Here is a 12,683-nt window from a genome sequence, read left to right as displayed (position 1 = left end):
AGAAAGGAGATAGATTTTTCAATTATCTGCAAGTCTTTATCAATTGTCATTTTTAGCTAAGACAGTCTCTGTTGTTGGGTCACAATGGCACAGACACCTGTGGCAGCACCAGTTGCTCCCAGGCTAAGCAGCATTGCTATGGTCACACCTGTCACCAGTTCTTTTTTCTGAAGTCGGGTGCGTCTCTCCACCTGCAAGTTTAACTCCTCATCCGGGTGGTACAGGACCCTGGGAACAATCACAACTTGCACACAAAAATCGTTAGAAACACTGAAGTTATAAACTGATAGGCATAGGGTAATCATTGTCCCGTCTGTGCCTATCAGCCGCTACAGGCTGGAGCCTTGCAGTTTAGGATTTATTGGTGAGTGAACTCTCTGTCCCCCCTCTGTCACCCAGACCAGGAACACTAGCACAGCTGAAGGGACCCAGCTGGCACATGCAGCTTTTATCTCTCCCCAGTCTGTGAGAGGAGTATTCTCTCTCAGTTCTTTTTTAATGGGGAAGGGGATATTCTTGTTTATCTTTGTTGTTTCCTCCTCTAAGGAGTCGGTCTTGGACCACTCGTCCTCACTAGTGTCTCGGTCGGAGTCGGAACTCGACTGGCTAGCTACTTCTGGTTTCCTGTGCCTTTTTGTTGGGCTCTGGCCCCGTCTACATCCCTTGTGGGCGGGCCATTCCCTCCCTCCTGGTTCTCCCCGCCCTTCATTCCGCCCTCCACTCCACCCTCTATTCCGCCTTCTGTTCCACCCTCTGCTCCTTTCCCCCTCTCAGCTTGCACCCACTCCCCCTTCTTTCACATTCCTTTCCCACTTTCTCTGTGCACCACCCCCACACCTTATCTTTTTCACTTCACATTCTCTTTCTTTCTCACATACTTTATCTTTCTTGTCCTCCGGACCATGTACGCTGTCAATGCCAGTGTTTGTTCCCTGTTCCCACCAAGGACATTTTCCCCTCACTCTTTGTCTTTTTGCTCAGCGCCATCTTGGGATACATAGGGCGGTGGTCCCCCCCGGGCTCTCCCCACAACACCCCTGGCTTCCTCTGTTAACTGTCTCCAGAAAGTTTCTGCCTACAGCTGTTTCTCTGTGAGCAGATCGGGATTTGGGAATTGAGGGGACGTATCACCCTCTTGTGGCCCCTTTGGCTCAGCCGAGCCACTCTCGTCTGACCCCAAATTTCGGGGTGGCCAACAGACAGTTTTTTGCCGCCCTCCAAGTTTCTTCGGCAAGGGCCTTTGTACATCTGTCCTACACCTTAGGGTGGAAAATATCTACTGACTGTTCTATGACCCTAATATGCAAAAGCCTCGCAATTGCAAGAATAAAATTCTTAGGTTTACAGTCGATTCCCCATTGTTTATGTAATTGAAATATGACCTTTACAAGCATTTCCATCTCCTTGTGGGCCCAGGAACGTCTCCCGCCAGGACTGGTCCAGCCATCCTGACCGCTGCTCCCATTTCCCAGGTGATCCCCGCTCTCCAGACTTGGATCCCACTTTTCGAATTTAATCCTGGGTTTCAGCACCACTTGCTGCCTTAGGCAAGGCAAACACCCTGGTTCAGGAGCAGCATGGTGGCCAAGCCCAGGCCACTTGATCCAATTCGCACACAATGCCAATGTGATGGATGGCAGAAATGACATTTATTGCTGAAGAATTTGACACTTTATAACCTAGGTTCACAGTGTCACTCCCATCTGCTTTCATCACAGCTAGGTGCTATTGGCTAATTAATAGTCATTACCATAAACTATGGAGGAGGGTGGTGACCATCTTTCCGTTACATCCCGATATCTTCCAACCGCCGGGCCTAGCTGCCCACAGCATACCCCATTGCCAGGTGAAGTCACTGAGGGGAACAGGAAAACTGATTCCCTTGCTGCCCCAGCTGAAAAGGTATGTCTCCCAGATGTGTTTCAGCAGGCAAAGATAAGTCACTAGCAATACCATCAAAATGTGCCAGGACTGATTCGTCAGTTCCAGCTGATATGGGATCAGGCTAAAGCCATTGTGGCCACCTGTCCCAATTGCCAGCTCCAGGCAGTGCCATCATTAGGCATCAGGGTTAATCCCCGAGGAATTGAAAGCTGTGAAGTGTGGCAAACAGACATTACACATATCCCCAGTTTTGGTCGCCTTAAGTATGTGCACGTGAGCATTGATACATACTCAGGAGCAGTGTATGCCTCTGCTCATGCAGGAGAAAAATCTGTGCATGCCAAACAACACTTAGTACAGGCCTTTTCTGTATTGGGAATCCCTAAAGAAATTAAAACTGATAATAACCCAGTGTATCAATCCAAAGAGTTCCTAGAATTTGTCCAGCAGTGGGGAGTGGAACATAAAACTGGCATCCCCCACTCCCCCACAGGTCAAGTGGTGATTGAGTGTACACACCAGATGCTCAAACAAGTCCTAGCCAGGCAAGGTAGCGAAGCAGTGTGGATGTCTCCACAACAGAAACTCTGTAAAGCTCTGTTTATCATTAATTTCCTAAACTGCTCATTTGAAAACATGAATCCTCCTGTGACTCGGCATTTTAACTGGTGGTGACCAGTTTAAATTGTCACAGCGTCCACAGGTTTTAATCAGGGATCATGAAACTTGGCAAACCAAGGGCCCCTATGAACTTGTCACCTGGGGGGGTGGTTACGCATGTGTATCCACCCCTGCAGGCCCCTGATGGATTCCTCAGAAATGGGTAAAACCTTTTGTTCCAAAGAATCTAGCCCCAGCAAGAAGAGAAGAGAAGCAAGTGGTAGTTGCTTCCAAAAGAAAATGCCACCGGACAGAGCAAGAAGAAACCTTTCTAGCCTCTGACCTGCATATTTTGGCTGTAAATATGTTTTAAAAAATGTCTGTTCCCCTTTTTTTTTAGAAGTAACCTACCTCTCACTCAAATCCATGATGAGCCTTAACCCTGCTGTCATCCTGCTCGCACTGAGCAGCCTGACAGCGGCCTGGATCGTCCCTCAGCCACAACAGAACATCTGGGTAACTCTGGCACAAACAGTGCCAGGAGTTTGAAGGACTTTGCTGTTTAAACTTGACCTTGAAAGCTCCCAACGTCTATGGAGCCCTCCGAGAGATGAAAAACTTGATTAGACAAGTGAAACAAGAATCAGAGGACTGGTTTAGTGAGCTGTGCAAAGGCTGGGGACTCACAGCATGGTGGACTTCAATAATCAAAACAATCTTGTTTTTTGTTGTTTTGTTTTTGATTGTGTTAGCATTTGGAATTGTTCGTTGTTTAATTTTAAAGGTCTTTAGTAGTGCAATTTTTACTACCTCAGAAGTTAACCACATGGAACTAGCTGACAGAAACAAATCTAATCAGCCCACCAATTGTGAGTGGTGGGCAAGCTCACGGTAAAAGACAAAATAAGCTAAAGTTTTTTTTATTTCTTTCTCATTTTTGTATAACAGAAAAGGGTGAGGTGTTGTAGTGAATCTAAAAAACATGTTATGTCCCAAGGGTAAAACTCACCCTCAGTCTGTGTAAAGTTAGTTCCTACCTGAGAACCTTTTCCCTTCCCACAGTCCCATTGGCTGTGACTTCCCTGTGTCCCCTGATCACCCCCAACCCCTAGTATAAGAGAGAAGACCCAGGGCATTTTCAGTCTCTTTCTTGCCCTGGATGGACGACATGAAATAAACCCGTGATTATTTCCAAGCAAGTTTGGGCCTCCTGTGTCTAGATACTTTGAGTCCGTGTTGTATCCACTCCGGGATCCCTCCTCCACCCATGTTCAGTGAAGAGCAGGTCTCTCACCACCGGGGATAGGACAGAGGGGTCCCCCGGGAGCAGATTGCAACATTATATGTGTGTGTCAATATGGACTAGAAATAGAAATATGATAAAAATAGATAATAAAAATTATTTAAATACCATTGAAGATAAAGGGGTGTTTTGGTTTTTATTTGGTTAGAGGCAGGGCTTTTTAATTTTCAGTCAGGGATTTTTTAAGGCATTCCTTCTAGAGGATTTTTTGGAAGGGGATTGCACACGTTATTTTTTGCCTCCTTTCTCTTCCTGTTCCCTGAAGCGCACTGGAGCTCTGGGCTGAGCTTGACGGTAGTGCTGCAGCCTTATGGCCACAGAGCGGTACTGCTGCTGTCCCCCAAGCCGGTGCCCCACCCCTCAGTGGTGAGTGACGGGGAGGGAGCAGATGCTGTGCAGGGCAGTGACTGAGACGAATGACAGTGGCGGCCACCAGTTTTGGCGGGCAGAGGGCAGGTGAGCGGGATCGGAACATGGCTGCCCACCTCCCCCTGCCCCACGCGTGCCCCACTCAGATGACGGATGCTGTTACAGGGTTAATCAGCAAGGTGGCAAATTAGCCAGTCAAGGTGAGAGTAGTTTGGCAGCATCGCTTGCTCACAATAGTCACAGATGTATCATCTTTCTGAGCTCTGATTGCTGCCTTTTGCTTCATCCTGGAATATAACAGCAAGGTAAATAACGTGACATGGAAGAGGAATAGGGATGAATTCTCTGAAGCATTTTAGTGTGGAAAGAGCTTTCCCATTTTGACTTAACATTTGAAATGTTCTCTTAGATTTCGTTCCAGATATTCTTCATTCTGAAATCAAGGAAGACCGAGTTTCTATTGTGAGTATTTTACTTTCCACACTGAGAACTAGGGTATGATACACCCTTGATACAAACTGTCAGCAAGGTAGAAAGAGACAATTGATCACTGACAGGAGGCATTTTGCAGGCAGCATACAACTGCTCTCTGGACTTTCTCCTCAAGTGGTTGCAGCCTAGGAGCCAGGAGATGGTGTCCCTGGGGAGGCTGTGGATTAAATGGTGAGGTAGGAACCTACTTTTCCTGACGTGTCTGTCTGGTGGGAATGCAAATAAAATTCCGAGGTGAGACAGATTTGTAACATTAATGGCTGTTGTGCTGCAAATGACTTCCAAGAGCAGGAAACAAGTTCTCTTCCTGGTTCAAGTCAATGTAGCTAGCAGAGGTTACTCAGAAGTTACTAGACAAGAGAGGATTTGAGTTGAAAATAAACCATGAGGAAGAAGAAGCAAACAAATTTGTAACAGGAAACCTTTTCAATAAAATGTTCTTTCCAGTACTTAGGTTCTGCAGAAGTGGAAGTACAGCACTTGATTTCAGGTCATTCCCTGATTGTACACAAAGTCAATTCCAACCTTTGTGAAGAGCAGCAAATCTCTGCTGGGTTTTGGGGGATGTATTTATCACGGGAGCTTTGTCTTGAAAAGGAGAGCTGTTGCAATTCACCCATTTTGCTTTTAGGGTTTTACCAGATACAAATAATACAGTGTCTGTATGGCAGTCCCTTCTGAAGCAAGAGAGAGAGCACAACGACAGCCCAGCAGAGAAGAAGGAAGGTGATGTCTCCACTGTGAAGGTGATAACTGAGACAGAAGTTGCTGAGCAGCGTGGCAGGTAAAGCAGGTGGAGTTACAGCTTCTTATCTCTCTCTTTGGGAGTGGGTGTTGTGAAAGCCTCATCCCACCCTTAACTTCAGCAGAATCCAAATCTCACTTGTGTATTTACTACTCACCTTCTCTTCAGCTCTTCAGGCTGTTAGAATTGCCTGAGAACACAATTTAACATATAGGCTGCCACTGCTACTAGAAGGTTAATCTGTTTGACTTTGCTGTCCCAGGATCACAGAATGGTTGAGTTTGGAAGGGGTCTCTGTAAATCATTTTGCCTGACAGCTCTGTCTAAAGCTGGTTACCCAGGTCTACGTTGTTCACACAGCTTTTGAACATCTCCGAGGATCTCTTTGGGCAATCTGTGCAGGTGCTCAATCACCCTCATAGTCAAAAAGTGTTTCCTGAGGCTCAGGGTGTTCCTGTTTCTCACTCTGTGCCCAGAGTCTCTGCTCCTGGCACAGGGTGCTCCTGGGATGAGCCTGGCCCCATCATCTTTACCCTCTCACTTCAGGTGTTCATACACATTGCTAAGGTGCCCCTAAGCCTTCTGTTCAGTCTGAACAGTCCCAGCTCTCCCAGCTATTCCTCACAGGAGAGATGTTCCAGTCCCTTCACCATTTTTGTGAGCCTTTGCTGGACTCCCTCCATGTGTCTGTGTTGTGGGGAGTCCAGGCCTGAGCACAACACTCCTGGTTTGCCCTCCCCAGTGCTGAGAGGAAGGGAAGGAGCAGCTCCCTGAGAGCAGGACACCAAGGCCTTTGGATCCTTTCCTAGCAACCTTCTCTCTCCTTGGGTGGCCCCCAGAATGTAGTGGTGAAAGGGGCTGTTCTTTCTCAGGCGCTGGGCTCTGCTGTTCCTCTTATTGAACTAAGCCCTCCTGGCCTCGACTTTTCCATGCTAGTAGTTGTTTCGCAGTCACAAAATAAAACGGGCAGGGAGACTGATACGCCTGAAAAATAATTTTTGGAGATATTTTTGTTTGTTGAAGTTTTTTTAGCAGGAGGTAATTTTTTTTAACAGTTAGTTACTGTTGCTACACAAGTGCTTATGTTGATGTAACACAGGAGTGGAATTCTGAGTGTTGGAAGAGAGGGAGATGGATGGAGTGAAGGCTTCAGTTTTTCTCTCTCAAACCCAGTGTGCCTCCTGAAGGACTTGCTTCCACAGTCCCATTGCAGGGAATGGGAAGTTTCAGGATTTCTCTGCATCTTGGCCAATGGCCTGTGAATTTTTCCTTGTAGGCTAGAGAGAAATCTGCAACAGTTTTACTCTTCAGAGGGCATATTCCACAGAGAGACTTGCTGGAGCAAAAGGCTTTTGGGTGGACGTCCTTCTGGGCCTCCCTTAGGGCAGCAAAATGTTTGTGGATGCTAACTGTGAAACAGAGCATTGCAGAGGAAATTGCAGGCCGCATAGCTTTCTCAGTCTTGCCTGAGAAAGTGGCCTGGGAAGTCATGGGGAGGAATTAAAACAATCCTCAGAGACAGAAAACAGCCTTGTAGGTGCTGTTTGGCTGTTCCTTGTTTTCTGGCAAGAGAAGGTCAAGGGATGGTGAGCCCCACTGACCAATGATGGTGATGTGTTAGTTTACTAACGAATAAGAGTTTCTTTTCTGTACTTTTCACGTATCGGTCTATAAAAAAGACCTGATGTAATAAACTGAGAGAAATTCTCCTGATCGACTCCCAGGAGAGTCTGTGTCGTTCTTCTCGCCGTTCCTAATAGAGCGACAAATGTTGTAGGCACTGACAGTCCAAGGCTTGGAAATCAGTGGAGCAGCTGATTTCTGTAGGACTGTAGCTGTAGTTCCTCAGCATTCTGAGGTGGTAATGCTGTGTCACTAACTCCCAGTTCACTTTTTACATCTTTATTTGCATTGTGGTCACAAGAGAATTCTTTTCTAATGGGAGCTGAGACTCGGGCCAACAAAATTCATCCATGGCATTCATCCAGTTCTTCCTAACTCCCTGAGGGAGACCAGGTTAGCAGGAAAAAATCAGGTGTTAAATGTTTTGGCCCATGTACTTTGCTTCCTTTCATTAATGACTGGATAACAAGTAGCCTTTATGCCTCCTCATGTTCCTGTTTGCTCTTCAGGATGTTGAATGCCCAGTGCTTCATTTCCAGTGCGATCTCCCCAGGGACTCCATCTGTGGTAGCCATCTAGGTGCCAAATTGCAGTGAACAGTTTTTGTGGGTTTTTTTTTTCATCAGTGTCCCCTGTCGAGCAGGAACCATAGACAGAATGCTGCAGAAGTTATATGGAAATTGTCCTCATAAAACCTGCCCAGCTTCCAACCACTTTTAGCACATGGTCTTTCTTAGCAACATATGGTTCCCTTCCACTTGACAGCTGTTGTAGTGCATCTAGAAATCTTGGTACCTCCCAAGGGTAAAACTCACCTCTGGTTTGTGTAATGTTAGTTCCTACCTGAAAACCTTCTTTCCCTCCCCCCGCTTCTCATTGGCTGTGACGTCCCTGCATCCCCTAATCACCCCTGCCCCCTGGTATAAGAGATAAGACCCAGAGCATTTCGCTCTCTCTCTTGCCCCGGATGGACGACAGACAATAAACCCGGGATTATTCCAGCAAGTTTGAGCCTCCTGTGTCTAGATACTTTGAGTCCGTGTTGTATCCACTCCAGGACCCCCTCCGCCGCTTGTGCCCAGAGACGAGCAGGCTCCACGGGGGGTGGGACAGAGGGGTCCCATCGGGGAGCTGGATAGCGACAGAGTGGCGCCCGACCGTTGGGGCTGAACAAGCCCACGTTAAAGGCTTATTGGAGCCAGGGTGAGCCGTTCTTTGGAGACTTTGGATGCAGTTAAAAAAAATACAGCAAAAAAGTTTCCGAAAAGGAGTCGAAAATCCTCCAGCACCAGAGGACCGATTCCAGGGCAACAAGTATCTTTCCACCGCCAGAAAACGACAGAATAAGGTAAGATTGAACTCCGACACTGGGCTGGGAGGGCTGGAGAGTGAAACAGACCCCGGGGGACTGTGTTCTGTGTAACTCCTTCCCAGCGGCAGCAGACCCGAGCGTGTGGGGTTCCCCCAGCCGTGGGCAGAGACGGAGAGGGGGTGGGAGAGGGAATTCTCCCTGCTGCCGGTACAGTGTGAGTTTAATTGTAATCCTTTTGGTGCAACCTTGTTTTCTGTGGTAGGGAAAATAGACAGATTGTGTGCAGAGCTGCTGTGACCTCCAAAATGGGATCCCGGCTATGCACACAAGAAAGGAGTCATACACAACAAATACAGAATTTTTTAAAAACCACAAATGTAAAAATTTCAAAACATAAGATAAAACAGTTTGTATCATATTTGACTCAGCAAAGTAAACAGATCGAATTGTTAAAATTAGATTCAGTAACTGCCTGGGATGAAATTGGAAATTTATTAACCTTAAAAATAGAAGGAGGAGACAAATCGGCCCTGAAATTCCTCCCAGTTTTTCTTTTAATTCGAAAAGAATTAGTTAACAGAGAAATAAAAACAGAAGACAAACAAGCACCACAGTATCCACCTAATTTTCCTAACTTTTCACCCAAAACCTCTGTTTCCCCAATGGAAAAGATACCCGAGACAAACAATACAAGTTCTAATCCGGTGTGTCTCTCTCAGTCACCTAGTCCTGCCTCACAAGCCATCAAGGCTCCCTCCCTATACCCTGTCAGTGTTACAGAAAATGTATCTTTCTATCCCCACATGGCTGAGAGCCAAGATGGCGCCGGCCACGTGTTACCCGGCCACGTGGTGAATCCCCCTGTGTATCCCCTTTCTCCAACCCATAATCCCCCCCAGCCCTGCCTGGCCCCACCCTATGACCCTGCCCCCCGAGGCTGTAACCCTATTCCCTGTTCCTCCAGCCCCTGTCCCATGGGGAGGAGGAGCGGGGAGGGAGAGAGTTACACCCCCTGCTCCTGCAGAGGGGCAGGGAGAGGGGTGTCCCGGCCCTGCCCCCCGATGGGGGGGTGCCAGCCTCCCGGGCCTAGCATGGGGTCGGGGGAGACCCCGAGACCCGACATGGGGGGGGGTGGAACCCCGAGACCCGACATGGCGGGGGGTGGAACCCCGAGGCCCGGCGTGGGGGGGAGCGCCCCCCCGCCCGGCTCCTGCGGGGGTGGGGCTGGGGGCGGAGATGGGGTGGAAGCTGAGGGCGGGGCTGGGGGCTGGGCCGAGTGGGGGGTGAAGGGCGGGGCCCCGCCCAGTTCCCACGGTCCGGGGGGCGGGCCCGAGACCGAGCAGGGAGGTGAGGTTGCCTCACCACATTCCAAAGGCGGGTGTGGTTGTGCTGCTGCAAATTGCCCTGATGGCCCTGGGGGACGCCCCGGGGGATGGAGGGGTGGAACCTCACAGCCTGCTCCCAGTGTGGAGCCACATGGTGCCCCTGGGGGATGGGGGAATGCGAGCTTCCTCGATGTCCGAGCAGGACAAGCCTTTCCCCCTTCCCAGTTCAATACAACTGGGAATGGAAAACAAAATAGTTTTGATTCAGCTTTTTTCCCCACTGTTGCTCCAGTCACTTTTACTGGAACGAGACCGCAAAACCATACTTACAAACCGTTTTCATACCAAGACAAAAAAGAAATTTGCAAAGTACAAAGAGAATTTGGCCGTAATAGTGAAATATTTAAAAGCATTGTTAAAACAACATTAACTTCAAATGATTTAGTTCCTACAGATATTAAAGATCTTTTTAAGTGTTTGCTTACACCATCTGAATTTGAATTATGGGAAAACACATGGAAGCGATTTCTAAAAAACATACTGGTGGAATTATTAAAAACTAATGACGCTGCCCCTGCCGCGGCTCTCCTCGCCCTGGCTAGCTCTTGCTCCCTAGCCGCTGGCAGCGCCGGGAGTGGGGAACGGTCTGGGAGCTCGTTGTCCCAGACCGAACCTTCAGAGCTTGTAAGCCGCCAAGCTCTGCGGTCTCAGGTGCGTCGTGGGTGCCCGATGAAGGCAAGGAGGAGGCTCAGAGTCCCAAGTTCTCTCCAGAAACCAGGTTTTATTCCAGGGTCGGGAGCAGTGGATGGGGGAAGGACTGGAAAGGTCAAGGGTAGGACGGTCTGAGCGAGGAGCACCTCCGTGCGCTCCAATTTAAGGTGGGGAGGGTACAAACACAAGAACCAATCAAGGCATCTCAGGGGAGGAGTTGGGGGGAGGGTTTACAATGTTGGGGACCAATAGGAATAACACGTGGGAGGGGCGGCAGTCACAATGCCAATGGGGCTTCGAGTGAGGGATAAATGACAGGGAAGGAGCTAGAACAATAGGTGGGGTTTACATAGATTGATGGGGTTCAGAGGCAGGAACAGGGTGATGGACAAGGAAGGTTCAGGAAAAAGGGGAGGGGTTTAAAAAACTGACAAGTGGGTAAAACCATCACAACTCATGGGGGGAACAACATTAAGAACAAACCATTTAAATTAATAACCAGAACAAAATGAACAGGCGGCAACATCTCCCCCTTTCTTTTTTAGAAAGAGGAGGTTGCATCTGCAGGAGGTGCAGAGGGCTCAGGGAACCAGTCTTTAAGGGAGGGAGAGGGTGGAGGCGAGGAGGAAGGAGAAGGAGCATCCACAAAATTAACTTGGGGAGGAGGAGACACAAGGTGGAGAACCGATTGAATTAAACATCTTTTCAGAATGGCAAACGCAACCAAAATCATAAAAATGATGAAAACAATCCATAAAACAGTTTTCAGGATGGATGAGAGCCATCCGGACAGTCCCCAGCTGGAAAAGATGTTGGTGGCCCAGTCCTCATGTTCTTGTTTTATCTGGTGGACCATGCCTCTCATCTGTTCGATGGTCTGGCGAATGGAGGGACTTTTGGATGTCAAGTTCATGCAGCAAAGCCCCTCAAATTCCCTGCAGTCGTGGTTGTGCAGGAGCAGCAGGTAGTCTATGGCCGCCCGATTTTGGAGGGTGGCTTGCCTGGTGATTTCCTCGTCTTCGAGGAGGTCGCTTAGCGCAGCTGACGTTAAATTTGCTTGTTTTACTACCCAACACTCGAATTGGCCTAATTCTCCAAGGGCTTGAGCAGCGGCCAACCAGGGCAGAAAAACAGACACTGCTACCCGTTTTAGCTTACTCCAATGGAAAATTTCTGAGTCGCAGTCTGGGTCTAAGTCGTCCAGGCTGCGCTTCTTGATAGCCGAATTATTATTTTGGCTCCAATTTTCGATTTGGGTCGTGTTGGGTGAAAACAAGGACAGCCGGCCCAGTGTGCACGGCCCTCCGAGAAGGCGAGAGGGGATGCCTGCCCATGCCCGATCCCCACAGATCAAAAATAGACCTTTGGGCAACTGAAGAGGGGTAGGGTTAAGGGTTGAGGGCATCTTCACATGTGCGATGTTCTGGCACCACTTGGCTGCCTGGAACTGCTTGTTGACTTGCACCACTTTGGGATAGGGGGCAGGGTTAGAAGGGTAATAACGAAAATGAACACAAAATGACGCTGGGGAGGAATCCAGAAGGTCGAACTCTTGGGGCTCAACGGTCGCCTTCTTCAGCGTGGCTTGCCAGTCTCTCCAGAGGAGGAGGGGGTTCTTCGCTGGTCTTCTGATCTTATACACCGGCGCTGAGCGGACGACACGTTGAGCCGGCCTTCCCCGGTTGGCGTCATGGAGCAAGGAGGTAAGGGAGTCGGGAAACTCATCAGGCTTCAAAGGGATCCCCACCAGGCATGTTGACATTGGGTTTCCCGCTGCTCCGGTGGAGAGGCACAGCTCGTCACGCTGCAGGGACTTCGCCAACATGACCCACACATTTTGCTTTGGCTGAGGCACGATCCACCCTTCCATCTGGGCCACTACCAACATCACACTAAAGATGATCTTGGCGACGCTTGGGGCTGTCATGTCTTCAAGGATGGCTCTCTCTAAAACAAAGCAAACACAAAACATAACTCAACTGAAAACGAGGAATCTTAAAAATAAAGATTTGGGGTTTCTCTCCTCCTCCTCCTTGGGGGGGCCCGGAGATGACCTATTCGGACGGGACAGCACCCTCATATTGATCTGGCGGCCTGCTTGGATGTTTTGGGACATACGGTTTCACCCACTTTTGTGGGATCCACCGCAGTCCTTGGGGCGAGGAAACGCAGGCGTATCCTCGTCCCCAGGCCACCAGATCGAAGGGACCCATAATTTGTTGGGTCTCGGGGTCTCGGACCAGCACTGGAGGGCGCTGCTGCAACTTGTAGCTGTTGGCAGATGTAAAATGCCGGGCCACTGGAGGGTTATGACCACCG

At 49.0% G+C, this 12,683-nt stretch overlaps 1 protein-coding gene across 1 annotated transcript; it reads right to left on the bottom strand.

The window, feature by feature from the left end:
- Positions 1-3,920: 3,920 nt before the first annotated feature.
- LOC147653766 (uncharacterized) lies at positions 3,921-12,419 on the bottom strand. Its single transcript, XM_086885332.1, has one exon. The coding sequence runs from the start codon at positions 12,334-12,336 to the stop codon at positions 10,906-10,908; it is 1,431 nt and encodes a 476-aa protein (XP_086741458.1). The 5' UTR covers positions 12,337-12,419; the 3' UTR covers positions 3,921-10,905.
- Between the last annotated feature and the right edge of the window lie 264 nt (positions 12,420-12,683).

Source organism: Cyanistes caeruleus, chromosome 4 (assembly GCF_971803275.1).
Source record: "Cyanistes caeruleus chromosome 4, bCyaCae1.hap1.1, whole genome shotgun sequence".
Lineage (NCBI taxonomy): Eukaryota > Metazoa > Chordata > Aves > Passeriformes > Paridae > Cyanistes > Cyanistes caeruleus.
The sequence above is the reverse complement of the archived record's forward strand: the minus strand, read 5'-3'. Positions and strand labels throughout refer to the sequence as shown.

Coding starts and splice junctions, on each gene's coding strand:
- LOC147653766 (XM_086885332.1), bottom strand. CDS start 12,336: ATGTTTTGTGTTTGCTTTGTTTTAGAGAGAGCCATCCTTGAAGACATG.